The sequence below is a fragment of the Muscardinus avellanarius genome (genome assembly GCF_963383645.1).
Source record: "Muscardinus avellanarius genome assembly, chromosome: 9".
Classification (NCBI taxonomy): domain Eukaryota; kingdom Metazoa; phylum Chordata; class Mammalia; order Rodentia; family Gliridae; genus Muscardinus; species Muscardinus avellanarius.
The window spans coordinates 65,129,209-65,149,328 of NC_137795.1; the positions used below are offsets into that span (position 1 = coordinate 65,129,209).

Sequence of the window (20,120 nt, forward strand, 5' to 3'; positions counted from 1 at the left end):
CAGTACCAGTGAAAAGTTTTTATCGGATAATTCATAATTCCAATGGCTTAATTGATGACTAGATCACCAGTAGGGTAAAATTCCTATTGCTTAAAACACAGGTTGTCAGCAGAATTTTGAAGGAGAGAAATCCTTCCTAGGAAGGAAGCATAGAGAAAGACGATCCAGGAAGGAGGAAATGAGATCACTCTTGGCCCTCCTGCGGCTGCACAGCTATCGCTGGTATGGACTCAACTTTGATCAGAGGTTGTTATTTCAGGACCAGGGGTTAGTAGGTTAAACAAAATGAGGTAAGACTACAGGGAAACACAAATGTATTTCTAGCACAAGTCCAACAACTGGTGCTTCAATAAGACTTGCTGGTTGCATTAGTGAGAACAAGCTGGTAAAGATACTATGATATCTCATTTGATCACTTGCACCTTGCGGGTATTTCTCACACATAGGTAAGTTCAAGCTTTATCAGACAACCAAACATAAAGCACCCTGTGTGTATGATGAGAGTTAATCTTCTAGGAACAATAGTGATAAATCATTTTGACATCATAAATGATAAGTAGTCGTTGAGGTCGCTGGAGTATCAGAACCATATCATCCTGGGCTCTGACATCATTTCCACCTCGCAAAGAATTCCTCAGTGCATAGTTGTATGAAACAAGAAAGTTCCTGGGAATTGCCATGGAACTGTTTTAACAAATTGAATCAAATGTCAAATGAGCCAAGATTTTGCCAAATGTATTTTACATACTGTCCTGAAAGAAACTATCATTCCAATGACCTAGACAACTACTGTTTATTTTATAAAAGTTTTAGAGGTGTAGAATTTGGGAGATCACCTAGTTTATTCATGCCAACAAAAGAGAGGCAGAGGAAATGTGTGTCTTGCAAACATACAAGATAAAAGAAGACAAGAACCCTGATCTTTAAAAAAAAAAATAAATTAAGCTGGGCGTGGTGATGCACGTTTGTAATCCCAGCATTCGGGAGGCTGAGACGGGAATACCGGGGTTCACGGACAGCCTCAGCTACTTAGTGAGGCCCTTTGCAACTTAGTGAGACCCTGTTTCAAAAATAAAGAATAAAAAACAGAGCTGGGGGTGTAGCTCGGAGGTAGAATGCCCCTGAGCCACCCCCAGTACCACATACAAAAAAGTTAAGATTAAATCAACTCCAGCAAAACTTCTTTCAGCATTCTCATATTAAAAATTCTCATGTTAAAAAATTCCTTCATATGAATTTTTAACAACACAATAGATCAGGAAAATAGCAAACAAAACAAAACAAAACCAATTCACACCCATATTGTATACCAAAGTAAAAACTTCATAGCTTCATAGATATTGCTCTTGTGTGTGTGTGTGTGTGTGTGTGTGTGTGTGTGTGTGTGTGTGTGTGTTATTGGGATTGAACCCAGGGGCTTTCTACCTCTGAGCTACCAATCAGGTCCTATTTGTTTTTTTGTTTTTTTTTTAAACATCTCCCCAGGTTGCTGAGAGTCTTATGTTGCAGAGGCTGGTTTCAAACCTGCAATCCTCCTGTTCCAGCCTCTCAAGTATTGGGACTACAGGTGTGTGCCACCAAGCTCCATGCTTTTGTAATTTAAAAGTGAAGGTTATTACTTTTTACTTTTATTAAGCAAGTTTCTCTAAATAGTTGTCAAAAGACACTGGGAGCAGGAGTGGTGGCTCATGCTTGTAATCCCAGCATTTGAAAAGCTGAGACAGGAAGATCATAGTCCACTGACAGCCTCAGCTACTACTTAGTGAGGTCCTTTGCAACTCAATGAAACCCTGTTTCAAAATAGAGTATAAATTGGACATGGTGGCACATGCTTGTAATCCCTGTGCTTGGGAGGCAAAGACAGGAGGATCGTGCAGGTTCAAAGCCAGCCTCACTGGTTTAAGAGACCCTGTTTCCAAATAAAATATAAAGTAAGTCTGGGAGTATAGCCTGGAGGTAGAAGAGTTCCATCCCTAGCACCTCCAAAAAAAATAGTGTAAAAAATAGGTTTGGAGTGTAGCTCAGAGGTAAAATGCCCTTGGGTTTGGTCCCCAGTATTGCCAAAAAAAAAAAAAAAAAAAAAAGAAAGAAAGAAAGAAAGAAAGAAAGAAAGAAAGAAAGAAAGAAAGAAAACCACTGGGATTTAACATTCTGATCAGAATGTTCGTTTCTGATTATGTCTCAGAAAGTTAATTTCTGATTACATCTATAATATTTACTACAGAATAGCTTTCTATTATACTCATACTAGTTTGTAAATATAATTTCATTAAATAATATATAAAAAGTTAGTATTATATTTGTCCACAACTAAAACAAAGTTTAAAATTTGTTTATTCAGCTAAGCATGGTGGTGCATGCTTTTAATCCCAGCATTTGGGAAGCCAAAACAGGAGAATTACATTCGGGGACAGTCTCTGCTACTTAGTGAGGCCCTTTGCAACTCAGTAAGGTCCTGTTTCAAAATAAAGAATAAAAAATAGGGCTGGAGGTATCGCTCAGAGGTAAAATGTCCCTGGGTTCAATCCTCAGTACAGCAAAAAAAATTTTTTTGTTTATTCAAACTTTATTCAAAAATTGTATTTATTCTGGACTTGGCATGTAGCTTAGTAATACAGCACTTGCCTAGCATGCTAGAGGCCCATGGTTTGATCCCCAGCACCAAAAAAAAAAAAAAGTAAAAATAAAGAGAGAGAGAAGGAGAAAGAGAACAAAGAAAGAAAAAAGTGTTTACTCAAACCTTTTGAATATTGCAGATAAAATATTTCTGCAAGAATACATGAGTGATTGATTGCTTACCGATTGATTTTTTTTTTTCCTGAGAGGTAAACTACAATGCCTATGGATAGGTGACTACATTTTTTTTTAAAGCAAAGTTCCCCCATTATTTTGTCACTTAAAACCAAATAACAGAGCCTGACATGATGGCATATTCCTGTAATCCTAGTACCTGGAGGTTGAAACAGGAGGAATGCAAGTTTGACACCAGCATCCCCAATGTAGCCAGGCTTTCAGTTTCCTAGTGAGACCCTGTTTCACAACAACAACAACAACAACAAAATTTAAAAAAAAAAAGTTTGGGAGGTATAAGTTGGAGGTAGAATGCCCCTAGGTACCACCCCCAGTACCAAAGACATAAAACAAAGCAAAGTAAACAAAAACAAATAACAAGAAAATGATTTCCAGAATGCTGTGTGATCATGGGATTTCAGCATTTCACAATTAATTTTAGGTCAATTAATTTGCTTACAATATTACCCTGAGTTATTTGATAACAAAAACAATGAAAAAAGTAGATTAATAAACATTTTGCCTCTAATTTAAGCCTCTTAATACTGTGGAAAAAGTTAAGGCACCAGTATGGGTTTATAAATATCTATCCCTGCATACAACTAGATGATTTCACATGGAAGAAATTTCCAGGCCAAAAAAAAAAAAAAAAAAAGCTTCTATTTTTATGACTTCAGTTTGAAATTAAAAAAATGAAGCTCGTAAGCAGTTTTCTTTGTGAAAGTGATTTATAATATGTAGGCATATAAATACTATTAGAGACACAAGATAGCTCAGCAAATTTACCCCTTCCCTTGCTCCATCATACAAGTTACAAAGCAAACCCCAGAAAAATGTGAGTGACTTCTCGGCAGGGCATGGGGCCAAGTTGGGACTACAACCCGGCTGTACTCAATAAGTAGTTCATTGTTCTTTTTATTCTAATACAGGCACAAGGACAAGTGGGTGGAGCCTGGTAAGAAACTGAAGGATCAAATATGTTGAATACACAGGGAACAATTATGAGTGTGTAAGGAGTGGTGCCCTGAAATATATATACAGCTTATATCTCCGATTTTTTCCTTTTTTTTTTTTTTTTCGTTGTTGTTGGTACTGGGGATGGAACCCAGGAGCCCTCTACCTTCAGGCTACACTCCCAGGCCTATTTTATTTTTTTTATTTGGAAACAGGGTCTCTTAAGCCAGCAGAGGCTGGCTTCGAACCTGCGCGATCCTCCTGTCTCAACCTCCCAAGCGCGGGGATTACAAGCGTGCGCCACCACGCCTGGCTCCTCCAACTTTTTTCACTTGAATTTAACCATTAGGAAGTTATCTCTGGAGGAAAAGAGGAATATTTTCTTAGGGAGATTTCTTACATATATATATATATATATATATATATATATATATATATATATATCTTACATATATATACATATATATATATCACTACTACTACTATTATTATTATTAACACTATTGACAAAGTTTTAGTCCGAGGAAAAGTTTTTATTGCATATATAAAACATTTTCACCACAGAAGCGTTTGCTGGCCATACAAAGCTGAGTACGAGGAATATTATTTTCCAGAAAGTGGAGATACCCGTATTAAGTGACTCCATTGCCTAGGTCCAGAAAGTGCCTGGGCCAGGAATTCAAAATCCCCAGCGCCAAGGTCACCCAGACAAACCTTAGGGGAAGATTCCTGCCTCTCTCCTTGACTTTTCTCTCATCTTCCAACCCTCATAAGGCTGCCTCCAGAAGAAAAGCGTGGAAACTGTGGTTGAGGCTGCAGAAAATGCCCCTGCAAGTTGTATTAAGCACATCCCTTCTCCCTCTATTCCCCCCAAATGAAAGTCCTTCCAGGCCTTGGACAGATCCGATGAACCGCAGCAGAGTATTATTTAAATACCAGACTATTACTGGGTATTTCTGAGATCACAGCTGAGTTTCTTTTTCCTTTGGGCTTGTTCTCAAACGTCCACATTTTTTCACTATAAATATATATGTATATATATATATATATATATATATATATACATATATACATATATATATATATATACATATATATAGTATATTTCCACTATCTACATATTTATAGTGGAGTTATGCATATGGAAAAGTCATAGAGTGCTTATTTTTAAAACTCTTGGAGAGGTGAAGGGCCGTTATTTCCTGCTGGGTAGTGTCCTCCTTTTCCTGCACAAACAAAACCCGGATGTGACTTAGAAAAGGGAGAAAAAAAAAAAAAAAAGGAAGAAGAACAAAAAGTAAAACTTTTCTGTTTTCCCCAGCCCAGTCTGTCCCCCGCGGGCGGGCGTGGCGGGTCCTGAGCCAGGGCCCAGCATCCCTGCTGCAGCATCTGGCAGTGGGAAGCAGCTGGGACGGCGACTCAGCCTTGACCCTAACCGAGCTGCCCCCAGGCCTCCGCGGTTGAAAGGACGGGAGAAAAGAAAAGAAAGGAGGCGTCCTGGGGTCTTGGACTCGGGGAGGGCTGGGGGAAGCCGAGCGGGACCGCGGGCTGCGCGGCGCTCACGTCCTGAGCTGCTGGGCTCGCAGCCAGGGCCCGCAGTTATTTCTGGAGGCGCCTGGGTTCGCAGCACTTCAGTGGCTCTGCAGCCTGAGCCACCCCGGGACCCCGTGCTGGGGCAAAAATGCCTGCCCTTCACATCGAAGATTTGCCGGAGAAGGAAAAACTCAAGATGCAAGTTGAGCAACTTCGCAAAGAAGTGAAGCTGCAGAGACAACAGGTAAACCCACTGCCGAGAATGCCTTGTTCCACACCGGGTAGCCTGCTTAGCCACTGCTAAGCAAGTTTGTTTTTCTTTTCTTTTCTTCCTTCTTTCAGCTTCTCATGAAGTTGGGCTTTGACAGTACCCGGGAACTGCCAGTTTATGTGGGGGAATCTAGGAGGTAAAGGAAGACCAGGATCCCCAGTGAGGGATGTTAATTGAAGCCAAGTGTGTAATGTTTAAAGAACCTGGAATAGGGGTGACAAAATTCGTGCCTCAACTAGACAGCTGGCTTTAAAAAACCCACAAACCCAGAAACAGGTGAAAAAAAGGCCCGTGGTTACTTGGTTCTGGAAAGAATAACATTTGAAAAAAATTCTAAGCCCCCATTTTAAAGTCCCCCAACTACTTCATCTAGTTTTGAATCACCAGTGGTCTTCAACGATGTGCTAAGGTAGTCCACTGGAGCTTGGGAGCAAACTGTCAAAATTTCTATTTTTATTTATTTCTGAATTCCATCCAGTTTTATAAGTATGCATGATAGATTAATAGACTAGAATCTGTTATTTGTTTTTATAAATAATAGTTTCTATGGTGAGGTACATATGAGTATTTTGAAACTGTGGTATATACATTCAATGGAATTTTACTCAGCCATAAAGAAGAACAAAATTATGTCATTTGCAAGAAAATGGATGGAACTATCAAACACTATGCTAAGTGAGGCCAGCCAGTCACAGAAAGTGAAGGGGGGGGGGGTCGGATGTTTTCTCTCCTATGTAGAAGCTAGAGGGAAATTGGGCAATTAAAGTGACTTCAGATAAACATGGAGAGATTCCAGTTGCACAGTGGAAGGGAACTTGGGGAGGGAGGGAGGGAGGGCGGGCAAAGAGACTTGATGGAGGACACAGTTTAAAAAATTCTATGTGCAAAAATGCCATTATAAACGCCAGTGTCAATACTATGTACAGAGAGAGGGAGGGACTGGGGTGGCATCCCAAAGGAAACACCAAATACTGTGTACATATATGTTTCTATCACTCTGAGCCGCCTCGTTATGAAGCTTAATTACAATGCACCAACAAAAGTATGAAAAATGTTTTAGAGACCACTGATAGGGATTATGATTTCAGTGAGACCATATGCCCCAGTATTACCAGATCTCCCCAGAAACCTCATGGAAGTTTTGTAGTTTTCACTTCAATTTCCTGCTGGTATGAGGAGGCTTCCTTAAGACACTTATCTCTCTTCCTTGTTGTTGTTTATTTTTTTATTTTTATTTTTTTTACTATGACAAGCAACTATAGTTTAGGAAAAGGCTTTCAGATAGATATTTTTAAGGAGTTATCTAATCTTTTATCCACAACAAGAAAAATTAGACTGATTTTATCTATTTACAATTTCATATTGAAAACATTAAGAAGAACAATGGAAATGGAGCAAATGTTACAAAGATGCTCATTTGCCTTCCTTCTCTAGTTCAACATCTGTTAATGACAAGAGTCTTGTTACTTTCAAGTGGTGACTGGAGAATGCAAAGTTTTTTGTTGTTGTTTTATTTGTGGGGAGTACTAGGGATTGAACCCAAGGGCATTCTACCTCTGAGCTGTACCTCCAGACCTATTTTATTTTATTTTTCTTGAAACAGGGCTTCATTAAATTGCTGAGGCTGGCTGTGAACCTGTTGATCCTTTGGTCTCAGCCTCCCAAGTACTGAGGTTACAGGCCAGAGTCACAACACCCTGCTTAGTTTTGCTTTATGCACATTTATTTTCTACAGTCTAACTTTCTCCTTCCTAATTCAAAATTTCTGCTTCTCCTAGATTTTTCAGTGAGATGTCCTTTCTTCCCCATGTCTTATAACTTTTAAAAATATCAAAGTTTTTAAATGAATAATTTAAGTTAGAGGACCCAGTTAATAAGCTTGTTTCTTGAAGGGGACTCATTTCACTGATGACAAAGCCCCCAGTATAGCAAATGTTGGGCACCTAGTTGTTTTTTGTTTTCACACAATGAGCCCTAGGGGTTATACATGAAACAGAATCACATAATCTGTACAAGGTTGAAATGTCTTAATATTTAGTATCATTGTACAGATCTTACAGGGAAAAAAAAGACAGATCTCTTCTACTTATTTAATGTTTCAAGTATTAAGTTAAATGTTAGGGTCCTGTATGCAAGTGACAATGTAGAAATCAAACATTCTTTTGCAGTTTCTCCCTGACAGCCACTCCCTGCCAGGGACAGTTTCTCCCTGCCAGGACACACCCAGTCTTGTCAGCTTTCCAACTCCAGAAACCCAGGGCTTATGCCAGAAGAGGAGAGTTTCCTCCACCTCTGGAAAGGGGCATCTAAGTCCTAAGAATAATTTTTTATACTTTTATTGGTACACTGTAGTCTTGGAGTCTCACATCTTACTGTAGTTGCTAGTGAGAGTGGCATGCGCACACACAGCACTTGACAAGTTTCTCCCCAGCTCCCTCCCCACCCCCTTTGCCATGCACCATATTGTGATTGGCATTGGTGTTCTCACATGTGTACATTTTTAGGCAATATAAATTATAGAGTGTGCTGGGTGTGGTGGCATATGTCTGCAATTCCAGTACTTGGAAGGCTGAGACAGGAAGATCACAGGTTCCAAGACAGCCTTAGCAGTTTAGCGAGGGTCTCAGCAAACTGTTTTTTTATTTTGCTCTGTTGCAAAATAAAAAAAAAAGCACTAGAGAGGTAGCTTCGACTTAAAATACCCTTGGATTCAATCTCCAGTTATCATACACAGTAAATAAATAAAATAATTTGTTATTTAATTAATTACAGGGTGTCAGTGTTGAGCAAGAACTGTGGTTGATAGAGACCATTCAATGCCTTCTCTCTAAGGACACAAAATCCCTGAGTCCCAAAGAGGCTAACTAGTTCTTCACTTAAGACCACAAAGAATGATAGGGCAGGTACTTTAAAAAACCTCCTGATGTCCAGCCTTTATCCTGTTGCTCTGTAGTTAACATCTCTGAGTTGTGCACTGTGCTTGGTCGGGCCAAGAAGACAAATTTATGGGTTGCATCTGGATTTAGCTAATTGATTGATGGTCAAACACATCCTCTTGATCATGGAAGAAAATGCATTAGAGGAATACTCACGCACCCTCGGAGATCTCAGGCCTCTTTGGAAATCTAGTGAAAAATGCAAAGTGGGGAATATGAATCTTACCCAGAAGTTTCCCTAGGGCCACAGATTTCAGGTTATGGGCAATTTTCTTCATCAACTCTGAGAAGTCATTTAAAACACAAACTATAAATTTACACAACAGTTGAGACCAAGTCTTATCTGAAGGATTGTCATTGAAAAGATTTTATTCTGCCACATTTAAGTCATATTCCTCGATCATCTAGTTTTAAATTTTAGATCAGTGGTCTTCATACTGGCGTGCAAAAAGAAATAGCAAGGTAGTAAGGTATATTTTGTTCAGTTTAAAGTCTCATCCTTTTATAATTACCAGTTTATGTTTTATAATTATGCATGCTATATTAACACTGTGGCATCTGCACATATTTATGAGTAAATAATGATGTGCATTTGAAGATACACTTGAAAGCATGTTTTACTGATAACCATTAAAACAATTTGAGGCTACTAATATAGATTACAAATTCAATGGTCACCTTTACCCACTTTGAATAGGTTTTCATTGCAGTTTTCTAGAAATTCTTTAATTTTTTTACTTAGTAATATACACTAATCCTTTTTTCTTCTTTTCTATTTATCCCTCTTCCCCTCCTATTTTTTTTTATTAAACTCACTCTTGCAATCCGTCCCTTAAGGATAGAATTTTTGAAGTAACTATTAAATCCTATCGCTAGTGTAGAAAGAGTTTAAACTGATTACACAAACACAAGAGGTGCAGATAAGCTTAATAAGGCTTTCCTGATGATTACTGCCTGCTTGCAACAGGGAGGAACTCTGAGCAGAGACACCAACTGAGATATTCGGGCTGCTCCAATCTTTGAAGATTCAAGATTTTCCATTAATCCTATCATTGTGTGAAATTCCAGAACAGGAACCATGCCCCTAAGTGAGCATTGTGGCATAAGACACCCCAAAATATTTGGGGATACATACTGATGCACTTATTCCTTAGCATGAAAAATTTAAAATGGGATGTGTTTTGGTTCCAAAAATATAATAAACATCTCAAATTGCACTTCAGCAGAGGAAGGAAATCATATGAGGGACAAGAAATTGCTGGGGTCAGTCTATTTAATATGGTGACCTTCAAACATTTTTTACGTTGAATGATAGTAAAAATATATCCGACATAGATTTTATGTTGTATAGAAATACTAGTGTGCACCACAGAGATAACATGGACATATGTACATTTAAGTTTTTGTAAAGTCGGTTTGCTCAATTAATGTTCAAACATCCTGACCTAACTTATTCTCTCTTTCTCTCTTTTTTTCTTTTCTATCCTTCAGGTGTCTAAATGTTCTGAAGAAATAAAGAACTATATCGAAGAACGTTCTGGAGAGGATCCCCTGGTGAAGGGAATTCCAGAAGACAAAAATCCCTTTAAAGAAAAAGGCAGCTGCGTTATTTCATAAAGAACTCTGGGGAGAAACTTCACCCTCAGTATAAGAGCTAGCTGTTTTAGTTTCCCCAAATAAAACCTACATGCCTTTCAAGGAATGAAACATGAAATATAAAGGAGACACCCTTGAGCACTATATTGGTAGGGTTACGTAGAAAAGCTCATCTGCTTCTCCTCTTTGCTCGCTTATCCCCCTTTATAAGAGTGCAGAGTGGCCAATGTACAATTATGGAATTAGGGACCCGACTTGTGCATGACTCGCCTCTTTCAGCATATTGCTTGATGCTTCAAATAAAATTTTGTTTGAGGAAAATGAGTGTTGGTGACAAAAGAAAGCACTTTTTAATACATAAACCTTAACATTTCTCTCTGTAACCCTTTAAATGTTTGGGATAGAAAACGAGGTGCTGTGATGGATCATGTCTCCAACCCAGCTCGCTCTGCTTCACAGGTTTACAGTGCAACTGCGGACTTCCGGAATGGGGTTTATCTAACTTTAACTATTAGGGAACTGAGCAGGTAGAATTCCTGATAACCTTAACAGGAGTCAGCTTAGCTTAGCTGAGTGAGGAACCAAGGCCAAGCCTGGTCCACAGAGTACTTCCTCTACTCAGCATCCTTGAGATCTTACTCAAAATGTCCCTGTAGCATCCTTCTAGGGGAAATGACCAGGCTGGGAATCAGGAAGAGCGCCCCTCCTCCTGCGGTGCAGAGGCCCGATAGCCTCGCTCTGGGAGCTGGTACTTTTGACCAGATGGAGCAGCATCTCCCACGTGCTCTCCAGGTCTGGGTGTGGCGTTGTTCCAGCTCTGTGGCTTTGGCGCAGGTACTGGGATCTCTGCATTGGCTCTCACCAGCCGTTTCCAGTGACCTTGGCCAAGCATGCTTCCTTTTCTTCTCCAAAAGAAAGAGCAAATCTTGGCCCACTTTAAAAATTAGTTTTCCTTTTTGTTTTTACTGAATTATAAAAATTCTCAATATAATCCTTCTCTGATGGAAAAAAATTGAGGGTTTCAATGGAAAAGTTTGGGGATTTGTTTTGCCTGCTATGTCCTGGGACGGGGATAGAATTCATATCAGGGTTGAGGAGAGGCTGCAGTGTATGGAGGGGCTGCCTTTCAAGAGTGCTGTCATTTGGGTCAGGTTGGGCCAGGAAGAAGATCTGAGGAATTTTCCAGAGCTTGAGACCCATTGACCTCTCCTGCTTCCAGCTGGCTTCCATTCTCCCTGCCAAGGCTAAGCTGACCCAAAGGAACTGCAGGGAGAAGTGCAGAAATACCAACAGCTACAGAAGGACTTGAGTAAATCCAGGTTGGGGGCAGAAGCTGGAGGCATAACTAACAGAAAATACTATCACTATGAAGGAGGAACTAGACCTGCCGGGCTGACCTAATGTGTTCTTTAAACTTCTGGATCCCATGCAGGTCAAACGGGAACTTGAAGAGGTTCAGGCCACGGTGGGGAAGAGAATGGACTGTATCACAGCTGAAATTAAATGATATGAGTCCCAGCTCTAGACCTCGAGCACCCATCAGTGCAACAGAGAAGAGAGACTTGCTTGCTCCAGCAGGAGTTCCAGAGAACCCTGGGGTGCAAAGGCAGGAGCAAAGAGGGAAGGCCTGGACCCATGGTGGCCAGGAGGGGAGGGAGTGAGAGGAGGTTCATGCTACAGTAGCTAATAAAAGGTAGATATGCATGGCTTTGCAAAAACAAAAATAAACTGGGCATGGTGGCGTTGGATTACTATACCTGTAATCCCAGTAATTGGTGGCTGATATGAGGATGACAGGTTCGAGGCTAGTCTCAGCAGCATAATGAGACCCTATTTCAAAATAAAAAAGGGCTGAGAGTTAGCTTGGAGGTAGAATGTCTCTGTATCAAAAAAAAAAGAAAAGAAAAGAAAAGAAAAGAAAAGAAAAAGGAAAGAAAAAAAAGTTCCAAAAAGAAAAGAAAAGAAAAAATAGAAAAGGAAAAAGAAGGCAGGAAGGAAGAAAAGAAGGAAGGGAGGGAGGGAGGGAAAACAGCTCTCTCCTGGTCCATGACTTCACTTTTCATAGTGGCCTGAGTTTTCATGGTGGGTTTAGCCAGATACAATGAGGTATAATTCTTCCTCATCCTTTTTGAAGAACTCACAGAGACCTTTCATCTCCTCTGAATATCTTATTTTCTCTTTTCCCCCTCTGTCTTTTGGTTACAAGTTGCTCCAGGTTTGGAGAAACCCCTCCCCCCCAAAAAAAAGCAAACAAACAAATAAACAAAAAAACAAGAACTTTGCAGGTGAGCTCTATTTAAACAGGCTTAGTCACTAACTTGTCCTGGGATTCCAAATGTGGCACCAGAAGCCCACATTTCTCCCTGACTGATCTCTGCCACTTGGTATTTAAGTGTCTTCCTGATCAAGCCAGAGAGGGGCCTGTGGCTTGTAACAGCTTTCTAAAGTGTATAAGCCAGCCTCCTCTTGCTCATATACTTAAAAGACACAGGATACTATGGGGCATGAAATAGTAGATTACACCAAACCAAAGCCAACTCTGTTTCCTCCAGTTCTCTGTCATGTTCCAAGTGATGGCATCAGCAGAGACTACTGAGAGCCCAGGGGAAAACTTAACCCAAAGTATGATCTCCTCTAATATAAAGCTCAAGAGTAGTAAGGGTATTTTTTTCTAAGTGGCATAGAACAGTTAGTATTCAGGGTGTGTTGCTAATATTTGTTTCTTTAACACTTAAGATGGCATGAGATTTTACTACTCAAGTGTGGATGACCTTATAAGGTAGATCCTGCCTAAAAACAAAAGCTCACATTTTCTAATTTAGTAAAAGTTTACAAAATTTAAGTCTCAAAGCAACATTTTTTTGTGCACTGAGGGAGAATTAGTTTATACAATAGAGTATAAAACTCACTTGTTTAAATTTACACTTCCTTGAGTTCCAGTGATTTTTAGATTTTTATAATAAACTTTTCATGTAAAATTTTTAAATTTTTTGTGTGGTACTGGGGTTCCTGGAAACCCTTCTACCTCTGGGTTACACTCTGAGACCTAATTTTTTTATGTTTTATTTGGAAACAGAGTCTCTTAAACCAGCGCGTCTGGCTTCGAACCTGTGCGATCCTCCTGTCTCCGCCTCCCAAGCGCGGGGATTACAAGCGTGCGCCACCACGCTCAGCAAATTTTAAAATTTTTACCTAGCTTCTTCTTATCTTTTGCTCATTTAAGAACCTGGCTTGTCTTCACCTTCATGTTTTTCTTTTTATTTCTTTTTTTCTTTTATGTTTTGTTTTGTTTGTTTTTGTATCCGAGATTGAACTTGGAACATTCTACCTTTGAGCTTTATTATACCTCTGAGCTTTATTATTTATTTTTATTATTTTTGAAACAGGGTCTTGTTAAGTTTTGGCTGAGGCTGACCTCATACCTGCCATCCTCCTATCTCAGCCTCCTAAGCACTGAGATTATAGGTGTGCTCCACTGAGCTCAACTTAGTTTACTTTTTTCCTTTTGAGTTGCAGGAATTTTTTATACACTCTAACTCTTCATCCATTGTTGATTTGTCTTGGAAATGTCTTTTATTCAATGGTTTAACTTCACTTTGTCGTATCTATTGAGAAATAAAAGACTTCATTTTAATTTTTTATTTTGAAATAATTAGAAATCTATAGGAAATTGTAAAAAAAAAATAGAGGAAATCTATTGTGCTCTTCCTCTGCCCTCCCTCAAAGTTAAAATTTTATACAATGACAGTACAATATCAAAACAATGTACAACTAACCCTGTATAATCCATAGGGCTTTTTAGGTGTGTGTGTGTGTGTGTGTGTGTGTGTGTGTGTGTGTGTAGCTCTGTGCCATTTTACTTGTAGCCTTGTGCATAACCACAAATAAGATACTCAATTTTACCATCACAAAAGACTCCATGTATCTTTTTTCTTTTTTGTAGTCACATTTCTTTTTTTTTTTTTTTTTTTTTTGTGGGTCTGGGGATGGAACCCAGGGGCATTTGACCTCCGAGCTACATCCCCTGGCCTATTTTTTTTTTTATTCTTTATTTTGAAACCGGGTCTCACTGAGTTGCAGAGGGCCTCACTAAGTAGCTGAGGCTGTCCGCGAACCACGATCCTCCAGGTCTCAGCCTCCGGAATGCTGGGATTACAAGCCTGCGCCACCACGCCCGGCTGTAGTCACATTTCCTTACCTCTATCTCTAAACCCTGGCAACCAATTGTTTTCGTCCCATCTCTATAAGTGAATAAGCACTACATAAATTAAATCATGAAGCTATCCTTCTGAGATTGTCTTCTTAGCACTTAGCATTATTTTCCCGAGTTTCATCCAGCTTTTGTATCACTACTTCTTTGCTATTTCGTTACTGAGTAGTCGTCCACACCACAGGTATGCCATGGTTTGCTTAACATTTCATCCATTAAAGGGCATCTGGGTGTCTCTCAATGTTGTGTTATTTCAAAGTCTAGAAACATACAGTTCTAGAAATTCATTTATGTACAGATTTTTATATGAAAAGAAATCTTTATTCATCTAATTTAATTCCTCAGGAATACATTTGCCAGGCTGTATGGCAGATCTATTTTTTATGGCACTGTGGATTGACCCCAGGGGCATTCTACTGCCAAGCTACATGCCCAGGCCTATTTTTGAATTTTTGTTTTGAGACAGGGTCTCACTAGGTTGAGGAGAGCCTTATTACTTGCTGAAGCTGTCCTCAAACCTGTGACCGTCCTGTCTCAGCCTCCCAAGTACTGGAATTACAAGCATGCACCACCATGCTCAGCTGATCACCGGCTTTTAAAAAGATCAGCTGGACAGTCAAAAAAGTTGTTAAACAGCCAGACTGTTTCCCAGGTGGCTGTATCTTTGTACGTTTCCATCAGCATCCCATGAGTTGTCCTATGTCCTCATCTGCATTAGGCTCCTTTTACATTTTAGCCATTCTGACAGTTGTGTAATATAGTATCTTGTTATGACTTTAATTTGTGTTTCTCTAATGACTAGATTTATGTAAACCCACCACATATTTTTGGTTTTGTTATTTTTTTCCCTCTGATTTTATTTATATATTTATATATGGTGCTAGGGCTTGAACCCAGGGCATCATGAATATTAGTCAAGTGCTATACCACGAGCCGAGCCTCCAGCCCCCAAGGCTAATAATTTTAAATATTTTCATGTGCCTGTTTGTCAACTATACCTCCTTTATGATGAAATGTCTACACATGAATTTTTTTATCATTTTCTAATTCAGTTAATTAAACACTGAGTTTTTAGAGTTTTTAATTAATTTATTTATTTATTTATTTTTGTGGTACTGGGGTTCCTGGAAATCCTTCTACCTTTGGGCTACACTCCCAGACCTATTTTTATACTTTTTTTAAATTTGGAAACAGGGTCTCTTAAACCAGCGCATCTGGCTTCGAACCTGGCTTCGAACCTGCGCGATCCTCCTGTCTCTGCCTCCCAAGCGCGGGGATTACAAGCGTGCTCCACTACGCCCAGCTTCAAGCTAACATTTTTAAAGGCTAGATAAAAGGAACTGTTAACGCCGGGCGTGGTGGTGCACGCTTGTAATCCCCGCGCTTGGGAGGCAGAGACAGGAGAATCGCGTAGGTCGGAAGCCAGCCACGCTCGCTGGCTTAGGAAACCCTGTTTCCAAATAAAAGTGTAAAAATAGGTCTGGGAGTGTAGCCCGGAGGCAGAAGGGGTTTCCAGGAACCCCAGTACCACCACAAAAAAAAAAGGAACTGTTAACATTGACCCCTATACCAATGAAACCGCCCTTCAGGAATGAAGAGTTAACATTAACTCTTCATTAAATGATTAACATTAAGTGATGATGATAGCTTATATTATTAATTATAATTATTATAACTAATTATAATTATAACATTAATGAACTGTTAAAGTGGGCCCCTATACCAATGAAACCATCCTTCAGGAATGAACAGGAAAGAAAGTCATTCTCAGACAAAGAGAACTTGTTGCTAGCTGATCTTCTCTTGAAGAACAGCTAGAGGAAGTTCTCAAGACAAAGAAAAAATACCAGTAACAAAAGGCTTACGTCATTAGAAAAGCAGAACAAAAATAAAGAGTAAAAATTAAGCAGACATTATAGACTATCCTTCAACTTACGGATTTCAAGACAGAACATGCTAGAAGTGTTTCAAATTCCATTTATGGGAAATGCAATCTGGTACAAAGTGACTAATACAGGTAACTAACTGGGAAGGACAGTATGCTGGCTTTTAGTTTTTCAACAACAAAATATATATGGCATAAACATTAAGGAATTTCTTTCTTCCCCCTCCCAGCACCCAAAAATATCAAAGTCAATCCCTAAGCCAAACATGAGGAGGGAGGGGGGAGGGAATGGGGTGGGAATTGGGGAAGGGCTGAGTGATGTGTGCATGTGTGCCTCCACCATCTTGTAATCCTTTAAGATGTATGACTACAATGCACCAATAAAAAAAAGAAAAAAGAAAATCTATGGCAGGTCCACTGTACAGGGCTTTGTATTTCCACCATATTGGGTTTGGTCTAGGCTTAAGAAATGCCGTGGTGAATTAGACAAAGTCCTTACTGCCAGGGAACTTACATGAATTATAATTAATCAGACATAAGTTGAAATTGTAGTCTATATTATGATATTTAAGGTAAGATTAATAAGAAGGTGGGTTTTGTGGGGCTTTTTAATGATGATGATAGCTTATACATATGAAGCACTTAATATTTTCTAAGAACTGAAGTAAGCTCTTTACATTAATTATATCATTTAATTCTCTCAAGACCCTTATGTGATAGGGCCAATAATTTTCAGTTATATTGCTGGTGTAACTGACAAAACTATGCCTTAAACATTATGCAAAACTGTCTCTCTTGTAGAAGCCAGTGCATATGAGGAGTGAAAGATTAACTACTAAATGACCTTTTTATTATTTTTGGCTAGAGAAGATATTTTAATTCATATAACTGAACATACACAGGAAACATGAGAAGAGTTGTATAAACAACTTTTAAAATTTGAGAAAGGTGAATAATTTAATATAAAAATGGGCAAGAAATTTGAAAAATCTATATATGAAAGAGGGCATTCAAAATGACTGACAGTCATGAGAAAAGGAGTTCAATCTTATTAGAAAGAGAAATAAGAAAAGAAAGAGAAATATAATTTTTGGCATGGAAATTCTCTTATTTACATAACTGATGAAAAATACGTTTCTTTATGTACTTTTATTGTGCCTTTTGGTCTCGCATCATAATGCAGCTCATAGTGATGTTGACACGCATGCACACAGCACTCAGTGAGCTTCTCTCAGCTTCCACTGACATGCTGTACATATGTGAGAACACCAGTGCCAGTCTTGTCTTGGGAAATGGGTGTAGGGGAGGGAGCCAGGGGAAAGCTCACAAATGACCTTGAAGTAGCTTTCAGCATGTAGCCAGTTACCACAGCCTTAGAGAAGTTTAACCTTGTTGTTCAATGTAATGTTTTATCGTAGCTTATTTTGGTTGCTTTTGTTGGTTGATGGGTTGCTTTTCTGTAATCACAGCCTAATATGATGATAATAATTTTAGTCCATACCAACTGGTAGATTTGTCTTTTTAAAAAGTCTCAGCTCTAAATTATTATGACAGTGACGAACTCTAATTATGCATCAAATAGCTTCTGTTCATTTGTTGGATAAAATAATCTCTCAGTTTAACACCAGAAGTTATCTGATAGAAGCTACATGAATTATGGCAAATTGCCCTAGAAAAAAAATCAATCAGATTTTGTAAGGACTTTCTTGAAGACAGCAAAAATCATTATCTTCAGCCAGCTCTTGACAATTGTTTACAAGTAGCAAAAAAAAAAAAAAAAAAATCAAATTTATTCTCTGTAAAAACTTGGTTGTCTTTACTCAAGGTGACCATGGCTTAGCTTATCTTAGCCTTTACTTTTAGCTAGCTTCAGGCAGATAATATGAATGAGCTACTGCACAGATTTAGTTTGGAAATTAAGGGGGCGTGATTCTCTAAGCTGTGAATAGATATCTTGAAATCCATAAAAAATGCTCATGTCTTGGCACTGATCACAGTTTATCAGTAAGCAGCTTCCAACTCCTCTTGGAAATAACCAGAGTGAATATATATACATATATATATATATATATATATATATATATATATATAATATATAAAATAAATGCATGTAATATATTATATTTACATATATTTAAATATAGTATTTTGTATATATAAATATATTATACATTTAAATGTTTATACACACACACACACACAAATATCTAATTCACAGAATTGCATTCACTGAAGTTTCACAGCTCTGTTTGATACTGTTTAGGAGAGAAAGAAAAGGCAATTGGTCTTGCTTTATTGAGTGTTTTGAAATGGTTTAAAATCCGTATGTGTCTCAGTCTAAGAGAAAAGAGATTTAAACTTATGTTAAACAAATTCAAAACATAATCTGAAAACTCTGATATGGATATAATTGACTCATTACTTGAGAGCAGTTGAAAGTCACTGATCCTAAATGTTCCTTTTCATAAGTGGAGCTACTACTGGCCAAGGAGCACACCACAACATGAGTGACACATATTTTAACTATGAATACCCAGACTCGCCTTTTCAGTTTTATTCTTATAAATCCCTGTATGCCATAGAGTGTTCTGCTAATTGTCATTTACACACATTATTTGAATATAAAAGCAGATATGAGCCAGGTGTGGTGGCGCACACTTGAAGTCCCAGTACTTGGGAGGCTGAGACAGGGGGATCGCAGGTTCAAATCTAGCCTCTGCAATTTAGCGAGGCCCTCAGCAACCTAATGAGAACCTGTTTCCAAATAAGAAATGAAAATCAGATTGGGGGTATAGCTTGGAGGTAAAACACATCTGGATTCCATCCTTACTGCCACAAAAAAAGGCAAATATGAGGTAGAATAAGTTAATATTTTTAGTATTTATATTGCTCAGTTTCTGGCAGGGAGTAATTTAGACATTTCAAAACCACTCATTTCAACTTGATTCAACAAATGAATGAAAGTTCGGTAAACATGGTGTCTTATAAGCAAGTCCAGTCAATACTTCCTGCATTCTAGGAAGAGGACAGCTGAAACAAATGAGAGTGACATTTATAAAATTCAACTAATAGAACCAATTTAATTGTGGATTAAGTGTTTGAAAAGAGGAGGGATAATATGTGAATGATTAGAGTACAACTAGAACATTTTCTCCTTTTCTTCTGGCAACATTTCATAGAAGAAAAACTAGTGGCTTAAAGAAGAAAAACAATTTGTAAAGTATTGAACTAAGAAAAAGAAATTTTATTTATTAGATATAGCCTGGAAGACCACAAAGATATTGATCAAATTTATACAAGGAGAACAGAAAGCACCTATTAGTCAACTGAGTACACAATCTCTTATAAAACATTTTTTAAATCTTTTTCTCACTTGCTGTAGATAACAGACTACCTCAGACTCAATGACTTAAAAGGATGTATTGACTATTGTTTATCTGTGTACTGTCAGCTTATCTGGGCCAAGCTCTGTTAATCGTGGCTAGTTTTACTCATCTCTGATCAGCCTGGAGTGAGCTGGTGAGCTGAGTATTGACTAGAAATTAGTAGACCAAAGTGGGTGACTGGGGAGTATGTCCTTCATTCTTCAATGGGTTTACCTTGATTCATTCTTCTGAGATGGCAAGTCTAGAAAAAAGAGATAAGAAATGTACAAAGTTCCTGAAGCCCCAGAGAAAGATTTGTTCCACCATTACTTCTACTGCCTGCAGTTGTCTAAGGCAAGACACCAGTCCACCCCATATTCAAAAGGAAAAAAAACAGATCGCCCCTCACTTGAGTGGGAAATCCACAAAGTCACTTGATAAGAGGGTGGGTGTGATGGTATACACCTGTAATCCTTAGTACTTGGGAGGCTGAGACAGGAGGATCACAGGTTCAAGACCAGCCTCAGCAACTTAACGAGACCTTTAAGAATCTAGTGAGACCCTGTTTCAAAGACAAAAA

General features: G+C 38.6%; 1 protein-coding gene across 1 annotated transcript; it reads left to right on the forward strand.

Moving 5' to 3' along the window:
• Window positions 1-5,425: 5,425 nt before the first annotated feature.
• GNG11 (G protein subunit gamma 11) lies at window positions 5,426-10,101 on the forward strand (the record flags this gene model as incomplete). Its single annotated transcript, XM_080701325.1, has 2 exons — window positions 5,426-5,521; window positions 9,976-10,101. 2 exons carry the CDS (start codon window positions 5,426-5,428, stop codon window positions 10,099-10,101), a joined length of 222 nt encoding a protein of 73 aa, XP_080557451.1.
• Window positions 10,102-20,120: the final 10,019 nt, after the last annotated feature.